Raw genomic sequence first — 18,025 nt, 5'->3', positions numbered from 1 at the left:
TAGCTAGTTTTTTATTAATGGCTGCTTTGAAACAGTCTGAAAACAGAAATTCGACGCTAGTATCAGCTTGGGTTCTCCCTTGGAGCAGAGGGCCCTGGAATGAGGCTTTAGGGTGGGGGCGGGAGTGGACAAAACAGCTTGTCTTTGGGTGATGGCACTTCGGTCCCTGTAGACATGTGTGAAGGGACCAGGCTTTATAAAGCTGCACTTTGCCAGGAGCAACAAACAAATGGTCAACACGCATTCGAAATGGTATCTGCTTGGAAGGACAATGGCGTGTGGGTTAACTAGGTCTGTGAGTGAGCACTGCCCGGCACCAGGCTTGAGGGGCCCAGGATGCAAGAGAAATGTTAGGAGGATCTGGGAGGTTGAGGGCACAGAGGCAGCCCGCTGTCACAGAAGGGCAGAAAAGGTGAAACAGGGCTCTGATGACATCTGTAAAGCCAAAATGTCAATTTCTTCGCCAAATCACAAAATGTGAGATGTAGGGGACACAGCCTTGACATCTAAAAAGAAGACTCCATTCAACAAACACAGGCTGTGTAGGCAAATACACGGGGGATGGAGCACATCCGTGTCCTCGGGACACTCGTGTCTGCGGAGCTGTGACAAAGTGGGAGGGCTTATCCATAAGCCCAATTCAAGATAAGGCAATAGGAGATGGCCGGTTCTAGGAAAAAAGGACAGAAATATATCCTCCATCATTCTCTTCCTTTTTGGAAAGATTGAGGATTCTCCTGTCTACATAGCATTTCTTTCAGACTCTCCCTTTTGACTAAGTGTAAGGATCATTTATTCTCTTTAGGGATTTCATGAGCCACACCAAACATAAGGCAGAATCTTGATATTTAAGAATCAGAAAAGAAGTTAGGGGAATGGAAATAAAGCCACTGGAAAATAATAGTACAACAGTAGGGGAATGGTTAATTAATGTATTAAAAATTGATGAAATATTATTTAAGACTCTAGCAAATGATAAGAACTTCAGACGTGTTAAATGGAAGAAAATCAGAATAACAAAATCATATCTAGCATATGATTATAACTATACATAAATGATGTATGCAAATGGAATCAGAACCGGAAGAAAACTGGGAGAAATAAGAACTTTTCTTTTATAGGATGGTGCAAGTATGGGTAAGATTTATACTCCATGAATTGTTATACTGTTATTTGATTTAAAAAATTTTAGAGGCCAGAAAAAAGTAAGGAGGATTTTTTTTCGAAGTTTTTTTTAGTTATTTGTCAGAGAGAGAGAGAGCACAAGCAGGGAGAATGACAGGCAGAGGGAGAAGCAGGCTCCCCGCTGAGCAGGGAGCCCGACGTGGGACTCGATCCCAGGACCCTGGGGTCATGACCTGAGCTGAAGACAGACGCTCAACTGACTGAGCCACCCAGGCGTCCCAAGGAGGACTTTTTTTTTAAAGCTTTTTATTTATTTATTTGAGAGAGAGAGAGAGAGAGCATGAGCAGGGGGAGGGTCAGAGGGAGAAGCAGACGCCCCACTAAGCAGGGAGCCCCATGCGGAACTCAATCCCAGGACCCCAGGATCATGACCTGAGCCGAAGGCAGACGCTCAACTGACCGAGCCACCCAAGCACCCCTATTTTTATTTTTGAAAGATTTATTTATTTGAGGAAGATAGCGATCGAGCAAGTGGGGGGAGAAGCAGAGGGAGAAAATCTTCAAGCAGACTCCCTGCTGAGTGTGGGAGCCCTACTTGGGGCTCGATCTAACCACCCTGAGATTGTGACCTACGCCAAAACCAGGAGTTGGACACTTAATCAACTGAGCTACCCAGGTGCTCACAGGAGGGCTCATTTTAATTCACTTATTTATTTATTTTTTAAAAGATTTTATTTATTTATTTGAGAGAGAGAGCACGAGTGGGAGAAGGGACATAGGGAGAAGCGGATTCCCTGCTAAGTGGGGAGCCCTATGCAGGGCTTGATCTGAGCCACCCAGATGCCGCCCCAGGAGGATTAATTTTTATTTTATTTTAATTTTTAATTTTTAATTTATTTTTTAAAGATTTTATTTATTTATTGGAGAGAGAGTGTGTGCACGAGCATGAGTGTGGGGGGGCGCAAAGGGACAGACGGAGAGGGAGAAGCAGACTCCCCACTGAGCAAAACCTGACGTGGGGCTTGATCCTAGGACCCCGAGATCATGACCCAAGCTGAAGGCAGATGCTTAACCCATTAAGCCACCCAGGCGGCCCTTTTATTTTTTTATTTTTAAAGACTTTATTTATTTGAGAGAGAGAGAACAAGCATGAGTCGGGGGCAGAGGGAGAGGGAGAAGCAGATTCCCCACTGAGCAGGGAGCCAATATGGGGCTTGATCCCAGGACCCCAAGATCATGACCCCAAGCCGAAGGCAGATGCTCAAAGGACTGTGCCACCCAGGCGCCCCGAGGATTCATTTTTAAAAGGCAGACTGTGTTGCGGTGTGCTGAGCGTGGAGCCTGCTTAGAATTCTTTCTCCTCTGCCCGCCGCCCCCTCTAGCCACACACTCTCTCTCTCGGGGGAAAAAAACAAAACAAAACAAAAAAACCCACACCACATAAACAAACAAACAAACAAAACCCGAGCCCATTCAAGAAGGACACTTAGACCCTCCTCTGTCCCCGAGAGCAGGAAATAAATCTTCCACCTGAAAAGAGCCCACCCTGGACGAGGAGACAGAGAGACATCCTCATCACCAGCAATGGGGAATTCAGGGCCCAGAAGGCGTAGGAAGAGCCCTTGTTACTTTTCACTAATTTACTACTCCAGCCCAAATTCTGTTTAGAATTCCTTACTAATTGAAGCTCCCAGAGTTAAGTCTTCTTTATCCCGTCGATTCCTCATAGATTTATTGTTTGTCTAAAAAGTACACCAACTGCCTGCCTTGGTCATTCTTTGTGTCTCAATTTCGTTACTGGGCCTCTGTACACATGTAATAGAAGTTTTTTTCCCTCCTGTTAATGCGCCTCACGTAAATTTAATTCGTCCAGCTAGAAAAACCTTGGCTGGAGGAGAATGTCTTCCTGCCCTTCGGCGCTGTCCGTGGGAAACCGGCGGGTAAGAGCAAAGGACTGAACGGAGCATCTTAACTGATGAGCTCGCGGGCAGGGCCCCTACCGGCGCCTTGCACACGGTAAGACAACTCGATAATTCGCTGAGGCTTAAACGCTTCTGGGAAGGCTTCTGACTTCAACTGAGTTCTCAAGAACCAGAGAAGGAATGAGACTTTTACGTTTATAATGGGGAAACACAATCACATAAGGAACGCTGACTACGGACCTTCTCACAGAGTATCCACGCACTGTCCTTGCTCTGGGTTTTTGTCCCCAGAATGCATTTTGTACCTTCAGGGTTCGTACCCACAGGTGGTTCGGACAGACTCCCCACAGGCCCACGGCCCGGAACCCCGGCAGCACCTCTCCTCTACTTTTCCGCTGACGTGTCTTACCAGGATCTACAAGTGCCAGACGCTTGTCTCGCGACAGAGAAGCTCTTTCCTCCTGGTTGAACATTCTATCGATCATCACCATCTCAGCAGACGGGTTGATCCGCTGAAAACGAGAGAGTCTGGTCACTTCAGATGCCTTTTCCCAAGTGCAAACATCCCACTGAATCTCTGAGACAAACGAAGCAACCGGATGTGAAGACTTGGTGTCTAGGTTCTAGTCACGTCCCATGGAGTCCCATTTATCCTTGTCACATAGGGATGCATTTTTTTTTAAATTGTATTTTTGGGGAAAAGGTGATTTCCATTGATTTCTAGAGAGGATGTGAAAACTAAGCCTGCCTTCCTTGCTTCCCCCGCCTCTCTCTGCAGGAACCGCACCTAGCAGTGTCATACTATGCAGACTGATTTTATGCACACACATGCATTGACGTTCTTCTCTGTTTATTTCTGCAAGCAAATGGCAGCAACTATACACACTGGCCTGTATCTTTCTTATTTCCCCCTCTGCTTAATAATATGTTAGAAATCTTTTCATTAGGATGACATTTTTCTTCCTATTCTCACTGTGCTTTCATTGTGTTTTTTTAGTAAGGCTTTCCTTAAAATTTTTTTTTGCTCTACAGAATCAAAGCTTAAATTATATTTGTGAGTCTTATTTAACATGAAAATTCATAGCAGACATAAGATAACTTGACCAAATAAGTGGTCCTCTCCTCAAAAATGATAAGAGTTAAGTCTTTTTGATATCTCAGCATTTTTTTTCTAAAATGGTTGTCAGTATAAGAACAACTATTTCACACTTTGGAGGCACAATTTTAAGTAAATATAAATTATATATATGTAAATATATGTAAAAAATTATATATATATATATGTAAACACACACACAGACACACATATATTTACACGTTATTGTATATGTAATAATGCAGTTCAACTAAGCTCGCCAGGTACATTTCAAAGTTGATCTTAAACTGGAAACTGCTTCTAAGAGGCCAATTTATAGGTGAAAGACTGTATGATTTCAGATTGCTTCTAAAATCTCAGAATAGCTTTGGTCTTTCTATCATTTCCTGAGGTATCTTCTTTCTCTAATGAACTGGCACATTAAAACTACATTTAACGTTCTGGAATTAGGCAGTGGCTGATGGCTGCACAAACTTAGGAACATACTAAAACCCATCAAGTTGTACATTTTTAAATCATGCATGAGCTTTATGGCATGTTACTGACCACTCCGTTAAACACAAGATACAGCTATTTTAACATCTGTCATCACCTGGTCTTTTCAGATGTTACTGTGAACAATTTTCCCCACATCTCTGGGCTGGTGAGAGGCAGCTGACAGCATCAGAGTGTGCATGGGGGCCGGGGTCTCAGATGGTCCTGGTCTGTTCCCTAGCTCTGCTAATTGCTCTGAAACTCATGAGCCGTAGGATGTTAGGCAAATTATTTAACCAAAGCCCTGGTTTCCTCATTTGGAACCAGCAGAACCATAGCACTCATCAGGTGTGAGCAAGCATGTCAAGAGCAGCAAATGTCAAGTGTCAGGAGCACCAGTCAGGTGGAAGGTTTTCTACAATCTTCAGCATCTGTGCCTTTGCAATTATGTTGGGACAATGTAATTTCCTGAAGCTTTTTTCTCTCTGAATTACTAGCTGTGACCTGTGGGGTTTTAAAAAACAAATATGCTTGGTAGCATGAATTTTACCATGGCATCTTCTAGAAGCAGGCATCTGTATTTGTTAAGCATAGCTTGGGTCCTTTTTAGGAGCTGAGTGGCAACTGTTTCAAATTCATTGTCGACTTTAAAAAAAGAGAGAGAGAGAGAAAATGGTAAGAGAGTGCAAATCACTCACTAGGTCTTTTCTTTCTCAGGACCAAAATGTATTACTCTTCCATCCCTCCAACACGGCTTGCCTGTGCCAGTCTTCACTTCTTAGATTAGCGTTCCTTGTTTAAACGTGCTTTCGCACTTTCCCTCGCTGTCCACTGTTAGGTGACTGGGCAACTCACTGCAGTACTAGCTTATTTTAACTTTAATTAGGGGCCAAAACCAGAATACTTTTAACATCACCTATAAAAGAAAACCATACAGCACAGACATGCAATAAATATCAATGAATAGAGAAGGATCTGTTGGTCTAGATGGTCAAAGCTCCACTCCCTTCCAATGGTATGAAAAACGAGAAAGGAGCTGAACAAGGAGGTCCTACAGTCTGGGCTGGGCAGACCGGTTTTACGTAAGGACACAAACTAGTTCATGACAGGTCACGGTGCTGTGGCACTGTCCTTTGCCTGCCTGTCTCCAAAGACTTCACATTTTCTAACCACTCCGAGTCTTTGCATCCCTGTGTCATGCTGGACCTGGCCCCTATTCCCTGGACCGGCCAGGAAAGCTCCCAGGGGACTGACTGGGGACCGATCTGTGCTCAGATCAGAGACCTCAGCCAGGTAAGCAAGACCGGTGGCTAGGTGAGGGAGGGGTAAGCAGCGGAGGGGCACTGATGGAGCCCAGGCTTGGGAACGGTGTCGGGAAGGAGGGGAGAACGAAGCGGCACAGCAGGGCCAGGCATCAGGATGGACGGGGTTCCGGGCTGGCACGAAGGGGCCTTTATCCTCACCATCTTCGCCAGTTTCTTGACATACAGCAATGCCCTAGGCTCACTGTGGAACTCGAAGAACGCTTTTGGGGGGCTGAAGTATCTACCTCATTCATAAAACTGCTGGTAGCAGCTAAGGGGTTGCGTTCTGCCTAAACACGAGAAATCACTGTGTAGACTACCGACTTCAGAGCCATCCCATCTGCGGCCGGCAGCCCAAACAAAGCTCTGGGTTCACTGCCCCCCCAAATTGGTCAATAAAATGCTCTGACATTTGTGTGTCCCTTCACGGAATATTGAGAAGAGGAAGTCACAACCCTAAACAGGGACCAGGACATTGAGTAAATCGGGAACAAGTTAGGTCTACGATGAAAAATACAAAGACGACCACTCTCTGGGAGCCACAGGGCTCTTGCTCTCCTGTGGGGCATCCACAGGACGGTGCCTGGTGTCACAGGGGCGCTCGGGGGTGACAGCCCGTTTACCTTTCCTCAAGTCTTCCTCTGTGGGCATGGAGCCCTGGCACACGTGGTAGGAGAGGAGCCTCTGCACCGCGTCACTTAGTGATCGGAACTGACTTTTATCAGGCGTCACGGCATGGGCTTGGTCCCTCTGTAACTGCTGGAGAATGCTTTAAAAGAGAAATGGCTGACATCAGTGGAGATCCACGGCAGGAAATCTAATCGTGATGGCTATTTGCATGCAAAGAAAATAAGACCTACAGGAACGTTATTACTCGTAGGACAGCAGTTCCGTGTTTTCTTCAGTTTCCTACTTTGTACACCATGCTGGGAGTACAGTTTGGTCTGTCTCCACAGGGGACTCACACCATGACCCCGTCCTCAAAACCACGGTGTTCCCACCAACTCCTCACACGGGGGTGCTCACACAGATCTTGGCCAACTAAGCTTATGCTAGTATTTCTGTTCCAAACACACGAGTTTTTCAAACCACGCTTCTCAGAGACCCTTTGGCCAATCAAAGGGTATGTGGACTGCTAAAAAGACAGAGAACTAGTCTCCTTGAGAACAAAAGAGCAAACAGAAGACTCAAACTATATTTGGTACACAGCTGACCCTTTAACAACATGAGGGGGTTTGGGGTGCTGACCCCCTGCATAATCAGGTATCAGTATATAACCTGACTTCTCCAAAGCTTTACTAAGAGTCTCCTGTTGACCAGAAGCCTTGCTGATTACATAGTTGACTAATACATATTTTGAACAGTACATGTATTATATACTGTATGCTTACAAAAAAGGAAGCTAAGAAAAACGTTATTAAGAACCTTGTAAGGAAGAGAAAATACATTTGCAGTGCTGCACTGTATTTTTATCGGAAAGCGTCTGCATATAAGCAGACCTGCAAAGTGCAAATCCGTGTTGTTCAGGGGTCACTGTATTTACGGGTCCTAACAGAAGCAAACTGCAGGAAGTTATTTTCAAAGTGTATTTTTTTATAATAATTTTTTCTTATGTTATGTTAGTCACCATACAGTACATCCCTAGTTTTTGATGTAAAGTTCCACGATTCATTACTTGGCGTATAACACCCAGCGCTCCACGCTCAAAGTGTATTTTAAGAAATATTAGCTCTATATTATTATAACCTGACTTCTGTTGTATAGTTATTGAAGGTTAGGAACCTAGAGAAATGTTCAAAATGAGTCATTTCCAAGGGTCACTCACAAAGCTCCTTTAGTTAGCTGTTTCGCAGCAGGTCGCTTTTGTCCTCCTGAGTGGCCGTCCACCTAAAGACAAAACACACCGCTTATCACTCCCTCTGTAGAAACTACGCCGAATACAGTCACACATGAAGGACGCTGTGCTGTGAACACTTTCAACTCCTTATCAAGGGCATATTCTAAGAATGTAGAAGGTACCCTGCTAAGAAATAAAAGAAGCAAGGCCACAGACCCACGTCACAAAGGCACACTGTGTCAAGATCACGGAAAGCTGTACTATCAGCTCCTTGGAAGGACTCAGCTTGTATTTAAAGCCTGAATCCCCAACTCTCTAAACGTACCATTAGATTTTTGGAGAAGTATATCTTGTGGGTACGAACTCCACAAACATCTGAGAATTCAGTGGCTGCTATAGTCTGGGTGTGTGACCCTAGTAGGGCATCTTTTTCTCTTTTTCCCTTTAGGTAATCTCTACACCCAACCTGCGGCTCGAACTTACAACCCTGAGATCAAGAGTCACATGCTCTACCGACCGAGCCAGCCGGGCGCCCCTAGTAGCACTTCTTATATCCACGTTAAGGAAACAAATAAGACTTATGTCAGAACCTGAGAACTGAACCAGATCCTTCACTGAGTATTCTAGGCAGGCCCGCACTATGACAAGCTTCATGAAACTATTAATTGGTGTTTGATGGAGAAGAAACTAAGGGCTCAGTAAGCTGAAAACACGATCCTGGTTGCTACAGCAGAAACATAAAACACACTCAGTATAGGGGCGCCTGGGTAGCTCAGTGGTTTGAGTGTCTGACTTCACTCCAGTCATAATCTTGGGGTGCTGGGATGGAGCCCTGCATTGGGCTTGTGCTCAATGGAGAGTCGGGGAGTCTGCTTGTCCCTCTACCCCCACACCCCGCCACCCCACCATACACTCGCTTTCTCTCTCTCTCTCTCTCAAATAAATGAAATCTTAAAAAAAAAAAATCTCTTCTATAACTAGGATGAACAGACCCAGGGGCCCCTGGGTGGCCCAGTCAGTTAAGCAGCCAACTCTTAATTTCTGTTCTAAGGTCATGATCTCAGGGTTGTGAGATCGAGCCCCACGTAGGGCTCGGTGCTCAGTGGGGAGTCTGCTTGAGATTCTTTTAATCTGCTACCCACCCTCCGCTTGCAGGTGTGTGCTCTCTCGCTGCCTCTCAAATAAATAAATTAAAAAAAAAAGGGGGGAACAATCCACTTTGAATGAGTGACCATTCATTAGTAAACTACATTTTTTTGAGTACCTACTATGTATTGGCTGCTAGTATATTATTAATTCGTGAGGAAACGACAGTGTTGTAATTTGAGAACTAGAATAGACACATTAATCCCATAAACATTAACATAACACGGCCTGGCCTGCGGGGAAGGTCTTCAGCGAGCACGCTTCTGTGGGCAGACGACGGCAGGCAGCTACTACCAAGCTGGAGATGACATGACTACATCTTCTCTCAGTTATGCTCGGTATTAAGAAGTAGCGACGCAAACGGTCTTCTACCTGCACAGCTGGCTGGCCAGGAGATGATCCAGCTACTTTCTCCTGCTGTGGCTGTGTGGTCCCTAAGGACACTGGCATAACTTTGCTTCCAGAATCCTGCCCTGTTAGAATGAACACATAAGACAACAGAAACAGTCAATCAAGCCCCTTATCTAACCTGTACAGTCCAATGTGTATGGCTCACTGACCATGCGGAAAGGGATTTCTTTATCATGGCTGCTTGCTCTGAGGAAGGAGAACAGGAAGTACATTTATCTCCAAAGCTCTAGAGGCAGAGGTCAGGATTAGTAAAGCCTATTTAGGTAGTAAATAGAAACAAATACATAAATAAATGGTAGGAAATAAAAGCGGTCAATACTACAGTTTCAAATTATCTAAGGTCTCAGGAGTAGGCCTCAAACCAGTAATCTGTCAGGATTACCGAACCCCCTCACAAAGTAAGGGATGGAGGCCTAAACAGGGGGCTGACTAGGAGCGCTCCTGCTTTTGTCTTTGCTAGTATTTACTGAGCCGTGCAGATATTCGAAGCTTTAGAAGAAATGGAAGACACAGCCCACAGTATTTTTAGTCTTGGGGGGGAATTCCAAATACAGATAAATAAAGCGACATGAGGATAGTTACAAAGTCACCTGTGTCATATCGTACGAGATTTTATTGTTTCTGAGCAGCACATTTTTTCCATATAATTTAGTGTGTCATAATTTAATTCAAAGTGCTTTTTTTCTTTCTTAGTAGTACATAAAAGGAAGGTTCAGACGCAACATGGTCTCTTTTGGGGGGAAGGGGTACAGGAGGCATGGTCAGAGTGTGGACGAGGTGGAACGGGAAAGGCTGCAGGCAAGAGGAGGGATGGCAGAAGATGTCCTCTGGTTTTGGGGAGACAGGGGACAGCAGAGGGGAGCTTACTACAAAGGCTCCTGACCTGGCAGTGCGGTGTTCAGGAGGCCAGGGATCTGCGCCTGCCTCAGGCCATCTGTGGTCTTGGAAGCAGCAATGGGGGAAGTCTGATTCAAACCTTTTTTCTGAGCCTGTGAAAAATATTGCCAAGAGGAAAAGTTAACTTCATGACTAAAATCTTTAATAGATTACCCAAAAAACCAATCAAGCCTGTTAATGCCTACGTGGCATCGACTTTAGGTTGGACTACAAAGCAAAACAAGAATTTAACTTTACTCTCCTATCACACTGGGAGGATTGCAAAGAGCACCCTTTAAAAATCTATGGGCATGTTGAATTTTCTGGACGCCATTCACAGGGATGCTGAGTTGATGCCGGACTGCTTTCTTGCCCCTGGAACCACTGTGTTTGTGGTGCTCAGAGGCAAAGGCTGAGCCCCAAACTCAGTTTCTATCCCTAACAGTTTCTAGCCCCAGTAATTTTCTATCATGCCTGCAGGGATTACGACCCCGACTACCGGATCCTACGTGGGGTCTCCACGGACTCTGAGCACCTGGTCAGGACCCAAGTGCCAACTCCAAACCTTCTGTCAGCACTCACTGTTCGCTGTGTAGACAATCTAAAGTATGTGTCACCCCCTGCCACTGGTATGTCTCTCGTTCATGTCATGTCAACATCAGGTGTAACTGGGAAATGTAAATTCAGCTGAATATTAGCCTGAGGAAAATATTATTAGAAAAAGTAATCTGATGTTTTAATGGGTGTGTGCTTCTTTTCTATAAATGAGGAAGATGAATTAGATGATGTTTGAGGATTGGCGAGTTCCTTTTAGCTCTTAAAAAATCTGTTATTCATTTAAAGTAAGATGACAGGAGCACCCGGGTGGCTCAGGTCATGATCCCAGAGTCCTGCGTGGGGCTCCCTGCTCAGCGGGCAGTCTGCTTCTCCCTCTCCCTGTGCCCCTCCCCTGCTCGTGCACATGCGCACTTGCCCTCTCTCTCTAGTAAATAAAATCTTAAAAAAATAAAGATGATAAAGGGCTTTTAAATTACTCTCAATTTTTAACCTTCTATGTCATTACCACTTCATAGTGCAGCAAGTTTTCAGAGCTGTTTCTCTAGTTTTATATTTTGTATACCAATCGTAGATTTAGAATTTAGTCCAACCATCCCCATGGGGGACTTAAACTATGACCTTGGCCCGATGAAAATGTTCCCACCAACCATTTATGTGAGACCCTGGCAGTACCTGACCATTGGCCAAGTAAGCTCCTGTTACCATTTCTATTCTACACAATTATTTGAAACAATTAATTATTTGGTTCTCTTTTCTAATATAAAAGTGGAGAAGGACTTGACACTACCCAAGAAAGACTGGAGGAGGTCATTACAAAGTTGGAAATGGTCACCTTGCTCGTCCTTCCATTAGCAGGGAAGGTCAGACCTGCACCTTTCTAGGCAGACAGGTAAAACATTCTTAGTAACAAAACCACAAGGGAAAAAATAATTTTATATATACATGTATAAAATATATATTATATATAATATATACACTTCACAAATGGACTATTTAAGGATACTTTGTTGAGAACTTGGCTCTAAGAACTCTGCTAATATCAGTAGACATCAGTAGACATCTAAAGATGTCTATGGATTAGATCCTATGGATTATCTAGATACCATGTAAACATATAGAAAAACCCCAACAAATCAAAATATTTAGTATGTCAATTTCCCCTTCTGTGGTACACTTTGAAAGAAACCAGTTTGTCCGCAGCTTGGCCCTCAGGCTCCCAGGCCCTGCGACTGGCTGTGCCACACGCCTCACCTGGCTGCGCTCTTCAAGAAACCAATTCCAACCTAGCAAGACGGTATTCATCCAACAATAGGCATTTACCGAATGGGGGAGACGTTGGGTCTGCCCAGCCACACTCTCATCTGGGAATTGCTGCGCTGCCACAGAAACGGGCTGGAGCCAGCAAGGCTGGAGAACACACAAAGGTGTGTGACCTGCCACAGGCACCAAGAGCTAAACTTCCGGAAGGGAAGGAACTCTTTCTCTTCCATCTAAAAGTGCCAGGCCTGGGGCGCCTAGGGACGCTCAGCGGGGTAAGCATCCGACTCTTGATCGTGATCTCAGGATCACTGGGCTCCGTGCTCAGCAGGCAGTCTGCTTGAGATTCTCCCTCTCCCTCTCCTTTTGTCCCTCAACCCCCCCATCAATCAATCAATCAGTCAATCAATCATCAATCAAAGTGCCAAGGCTGCCAGTGGAGCAGTTTCTCTACCCAGGGGGGCACTTTTTCTTAATTGGAACAAAGGCCTTGTAGAGAGCAGCAGAGGCTCTGTCTGGCTACTTCCTCACGTCACCCAAGCCCCGGCTCGCCTGGCCACGCCTTACCGCACCACCATCCAGACTCTCCTGGGAATTTAGGGTGGTGCTGGGGAGTGGGTACCAAGGGCACTGGTACTCAGATGCAGGTTTTTATAGACTAGCTGCATCAAGATCACCTGGGGAGCTTCTGAAATACCAAGTTTCCGGTTCCATCCTTAAGATTCAGAAATCCGATGTGGCACTTAGGAATCCACAATCCTAAAAAGCTCTCCAGTTGATTCTGATGTGTTGCTACGTTTTGGAAACCGCTGCGTTTGCCAGTTTCTGTTAAGTGCTTGGGTAATAATGTACAGCTGGACTGGCCATTTTGGTGGAGAAGAGTGAAAGAGAGCGAAGACAGATAGAAGGCCATGCGATCTTGAATAGGCCAAAAGAAGCTTGAATAGGCCAAAAGAAGAGCAGACAGCCTGATTTCAACCTTATAAGGAGGGACACTATACTTCCTGGACATTCTCCCTTGATGCTAAGCGTGTTAGGGTACGTTTCCGAGAGTTGCGGCCCAAAGCCCTTGACTGAGGCATGTGTACCCAGCACTGTGGGAATCACAGAGAAGGCAGCTGAGGGCACCAACACTGTGTCCGGCCTCTGAAAGCTCACCAGGCCACCCAAACGCAATGACCCAGTGCACCGCCATTCTAGCCTCCAACCTCCACTGGGCCCTCGTGCCTGCCCAGCAATCCTTTCTTTCCTCTAGCCAGCTCCTTTGCCCATTTTCCACTGAATGCTATTTCATCATCGTCAAACCTGTAGGCCAGGGGAGAGCTCACTCAACTCTCTCCCACCACAGCCACAACCTCCCCGCATCCCCAGGCGACCTTCCCTGGCTTCTCCCGCTACAACGGCAGGCGCACCCCTCCTCTCTTCTACAAAGAATCCCACCAGTGCTCTGGAATTCACATCCATCTCCTTGCCATCAGCTCTGAAAAAAAGGCTCAAGCTTTTCCCATATCTTGAAAACGAATTCCTTTGACCCCAGCCATCCTGTGGCTATCAGGTACCTTCATTTTTCTGAATATTGGCTGTACTCTTACCACACCTCCCACTCTCTCCTTGGTCTACTCCAGTCTGGCTTCTGCACCTAGCGCTCCAGGGAAACAAGTCTTACCGAGGTCGACAGCTGCGTCCGCGTTGTGAAACCTGTGAGACACCCCGATCCTCACCTCCACCGGCACTCACTCTGCAGGCCTCTGCCCTCCTGCCTGTCACATTCTCTTGTCTCAGCCTCCAAAATGCTGAACCCTATCAGTTCCTCCTCTCTGGAACCTTCTGAGTCTCACTTGTGGACTCTTCTTTCTGTGTCCGTCCCCTAGATATTGAGGTGCTCTGGAATTCTCTTCTGGCCACTTATTTTTTTTTCTTTCTACTCATACGCTCTCCCTGATCCATTTCATCCATTTCTGCCACTTCAGTTACAAGAGGCTGGTCAGTCCCATTGAGTCCACAGTTCGGTCCTATTGTTCGGGGTCTACAGCTGCCATCATACAGCATGGCTGCCCCACGGGTTGTTAGACTTGCGAACAAATCCTAAACTAAACTCCTAACTTCCCTTCAAACCACAGTTTCTTTTCACGTTCTCTAGCTCAGTGAAGCTGGTGTCACGGTCGAGTTTATGTGTCATCCTTATGTCTTCATTACAGCCAATCATCGCAAGTTCTATCTAACCTAACTGTCTCAAATCCATTCCATTCTCACCATCTCTCGTGCCACCAGGCTGGTGTTAGGCTTCAGCATTTCATGCTTCGATTATGACACCGGCTCCTTAACATGACATACAAGGTCCTGTGTGATGTGGTCCTTGCTCACCTTTCCCGCCTAAATCTTCTGCACCTCACCTGAACCGGTTTTCCTGTCCCCTCGCTATCACGGTCTCTTCTCTCACCAGGCTTTTGCACGGCTGTTCCTACTGCTGGAAAGTTCTTTGCTCAGGCCCTTGCTACCTGGGTAACTAACTCTTCCCTCCCCTAGTAGGTCTCAGTCAGAAACCACTATCTCAAGGAAACCTTCCCCAACCGTCCCATCTGAGTCAGAGGCTTCCTTCCTTCCTTTTTTTTTTTTTTTAAGGTTTTATTTATGTATCTGACAGAGAGAGACAGCCAGCGAGAGAGGGAACACAAGCAGGGGGAGTGGGAGAGGAAGAAGCAGGCTCCTAGCGGAGAAGCCCAATGTGGGGCTCGATCCCATAATGCCGGGATCACGCCCTGAGCCGAAGGCAGATGCTTAACGACTGCGCCACCCAGGCGCCCCCAGAGGCTTCCTTTCTGAGCCTGGCACTCCGGATTACTTCTCCCAGAGCATCGGAAAACAGTGCACTGTGATTGCCAGTTTATCTGTCTGCCTCCTGCCCTGCAACAGACTGTTGTCTCCTTGGGACTTGGCCCAGGGCTGGCTGTGGCAGGTACTGACATACTGCGGGAGGAAGGAGGGAAGGAGAGAAGGAGGGAAGGAGGGAAGGAGGGAAGGATGGAAGGAGGGAGGGAAGGAGGGAGGGAAGGAGGGAAGGAGGGAGGGAAGGAGGGAGGGAAGGAGGGAAGGAGGGAAGGAAGGAGGGAGGGAAGGAGGGAGGGAAGGAGGGAGGGAAGGAGGGAAGGAGGGAGGGAAGGAGGGAAGGAGGGAGGGAAGGAGGGAGGGAAGGAGGGAGGGAAGGAGGGAAGGAGGGAAGGAAGGAGGGAGGGAAGGAGGGAAGGAGGGAAGGAAGGAGGGAAGGAGGGAGGGAAGGAAGGAGGGAAGGAGGGAGGGAAGGAGGGAGGGAAGGAGGGAGGGAAGGAGGGAGGGAAGGAGGGAGGGAAGGAGGGAGGGAAGGAGGGAGGGAAGGAGGGAGGGAAGGAGGGAGGGAAGGAGGGAGGGAAGGAGGGAGGGAAGGAGGGAGGGAAGGAGGGAGGGAAGGAGGGAAGGAGGGAGGGAAGGAGGGAAGGAGGGAGGGAAGGAGGGAAGGAGGGAGGGAAGGAGGGAGGGAAGGATGGAAGGAAGGAGGGAAGGAGGGAGGGAAGGAGGGAAGGAGGGAGGGAAGGAGGGAAGGAGGGAGGGAAGGAGGGAGGGAAGGAGGGAAGGAGGGAGGGAGGGAGGGAAGGAGGGAGGGAAGGAGGGAGGGAAGGAGGGAGGGAGGGAGGGAAGGAGGGAGGGAAGGAGGGAAGGAGGGAAGGAGGGAGGGAAGGAGGGAAGGAGGGAGGGAAGGAGGGAGGGAAGGAGGGAAGGAGGGAGGGAAGGAGGGAGGGAAGGAGGGAAGGAGGGAGGGAAGGAGGGAAGGAGGGAGGGAAGGAGGGAGGGAAGGAGGGAGGGAAGGAGGGAGGGAAGGAGGGAAGGAGGGAGGGAAGGAGGGAGGGAAGGAGGGAAGGAGGGAGGGAAGGAGGGAGGGAAGGAGGGAAGGAGGGAGGGAAGGAGGGAGGGAAGGAGGGAGGGAAGGAGGGAGGGAAGGAGGGAAGGAGGGAGGGAAGGAGGGAAGGAGGGAGGGAAGGAGGGAAGGAGGGAGGGAAGGAGGGAAGGAGGGAGGGAAGGAGGGAAGGAGGGAGGGAAGGAGGGAAGGAGGGAGGGAAGGAGGGAGGGAAGGAGGGAGGGAAGGAGGGAGGGAAGGAGGGAGGGAAGGAGGGAAGGAGGGAGGGAAGGAGGGAAGGAGGGAAGGAGGGAAGGAGGGAGGGAAGGAGGGAAGGAGGGAGGGAAGGAGGGAGGGAAGGAGGGAGGGAAGGAGGGAGGGAAGGAGGGAAGGAGGGAAGGAGGGAAGGAGGGAGGGAAGGAGGGAAGGAGGGAGGGAAGGAGGGAGGGAAGGAGGGAGGGAAGGAGGGAGGGAAGGAGGGAGGGAAGGAGGGAAGGAGGGAGGGAAGGAGGGAAGGAGGGAGGGAAGGAGGGAGGGAAGGAGGGAGGGAGGGAGCACTGTCAGTGGTTCTGCACCTAGTGAGCACTATGAACGACAAGTACAGAGAAGATAGCTGGGTGACTGGAAAAGACTTCTTTCTTTTAGGGGCTTTGCGGGGGCGCTGAACGATGGGAAGCATTTCTACCTGCTAGGAAAGGAAGTTTAATGAATACCCATGTCAGTAATGACATGGGGCTCACAATGAGTCTGGCCTAGTCAGGGAGGTGAGGAGGAGGGGTTAGCCCAGCTAAAATGGAGGGTTTCCAACCAGAGAGGCTTAACTGCCAGGCAGGTGTTTGTACTTTTCTCCTGTGGCAATGGGGAGTCTCAGATGATTTGGTTCAGGTCACTAAGCAAATGTTTTAGGAAGATTTTAATGCGGTGGACATCTGCCCTTAGAAAGAGGCCAGAGGCAAATCAATCACCCAGGTAATTGCTACATATGTTGATGTGAGGGTCAGAATGGGCCTTGGGAATCATCTAGCCCAGCGCTTCTCTATCCTGGTTACTCTTTAGAATCACTTGGGGAGCTCTTGAAAAATGCTGATGCTTAGAGCCCATTCTCCAGACCATTTAAATCAGCATTTATGGAGGAGAGGCCCAGGCATCCATATTTTTAAAAAGCTCCCCAGGTGGTTCAATTGCATAGCTAGGGTTCCTCATTTTAGAGAAGAGAAAATCAGGGCTCAGAGAGTTTAAGATACACACTTAGATCACCAAACCAGTCCCTGGCAGAGCGGGACCTACAAGCGAGCTCTGATTCCTAACCCAACCCTTGTGTTTCCCATTACACTGCAGTCCCTCTTTTTTTTTTTTTTAAAGATTTTATTTATTTATTTGACAGAGATAGAGACAGCCAGCGAGAGAGGGAACACAAGCAGGGGGAGTGGGAGAGGAGGAAGCAGGCTCCCAGTGGAGGAGCCCGATGTGGGGCTCGATCCCATAACGCCGGGATCACGCCCTGAGCCGAAGGCAGACGCCTAACCGCTGTGCCACCCAGGCGCCCCTGCAGTCCCTCTTAAAGTCTAGCTCAAGGTAAGGATGCAGAAGAGGAGAGAAATGGGAAAGAGTACAGCAGAGCCAGCTAGCAGGTGAAGTCTGCCTTTCTGAGCAATTTGGCCATGCTCTGAACCTCCATCTCCTTGACTGGGAAATGGAAATAGTCACTACTTGTAGCCCCAAGGTAAGGGTTAGCAATAATATGGAGAGCCCTGGGTACTGTACCAGTTGTTAATAATATGATCATTACTTTTATTATTTTGGAAAGAACAGGTGTGAGACAGTCAAAGACAAATCTGTAGAATTTAGTAACTTACTAAAAGTATAGAAGGAGAGAACAAACACCACCTAGATTTTGAAGTCTGGGTGTCTGAAAATCCAGTGGCTCCATAGTAAGGTTGTCAGGCTGAGCTAGAGGGAGGAAGGGAAGGAGGAAGGGGCAGGGAGGGGCTGGAGACCGGCTGTGATCACTCTGGCGACAGCCATGGTGGGTGCTGCTCTCAAGGGATTTACAATCGACTGACTAAATCTTCTAGTGATCTAAGGAGATTTGGACTTAAAATAATTTACTTTTGTTTAATAGGCTAAACTCTTGTAAATCGCCTCCTTTAA

General features: G+C 47.6%; 1 protein-coding gene across 5 annotated transcripts in view; it reads right to left on the bottom strand.

The window, feature by feature from the left end:
* Positions 1 to 18,025, bottom strand: part of BICRAL (BICRA like chromatin remodeling complex associated protein) — a 96,764-nt gene that overhangs the window by 4,308 nt on the left and 74,431 nt on the right. For 3 of the 5 annotated variants that reach the window (XM_044387220.3, XM_026507434.4, XM_026507433.4), the window contains 6 exons: positions 10,199 to 10,304; positions 9,277 to 9,377; positions 7,747 to 7,808; positions 6,545 to 6,690; positions 5,168 to 5,262; positions 3,457 to 3,559 (listed from right to left, as the gene is read on the bottom strand). In XM_044387220.3, coding sequence (XP_044243155.2) covers positions 3,457 to 3,559; positions 5,168 to 5,262; positions 6,545 to 6,690; positions 7,747 to 7,808; positions 9,277 to 9,377; positions 10,199 to 10,304 — 613 coding nt within the window. Of the gene's footprint in view, positions 1 to 3,456; positions 3,560 to 5,167; positions 5,263 to 6,544; positions 6,691 to 7,746; positions 7,809 to 9,276; positions 9,378 to 9,433; positions 9,502 to 10,198; positions 10,305 to 18,025 lie in introns of all 5 variants that reach the window. The other 2 variants (XM_048219702.2, XM_044387221.3) reach the window with 1 other exon arrangement.

This window comes from Ursus arctos, unplaced genomic scaffold (assembly GCF_023065955.2).
Source record: "Ursus arctos isolate Adak ecotype North America unplaced genomic scaffold, UrsArc2.0 scaffold_29, whole genome shotgun sequence".
Lineage (NCBI taxonomy): Eukaryota > Metazoa > Chordata > Mammalia > Carnivora > Ursidae > Ursus > Ursus arctos.
Note: the sequence above shows the minus strand (reverse complement) of the source record. Positions and strands in the feature narration are given on the sequence as shown.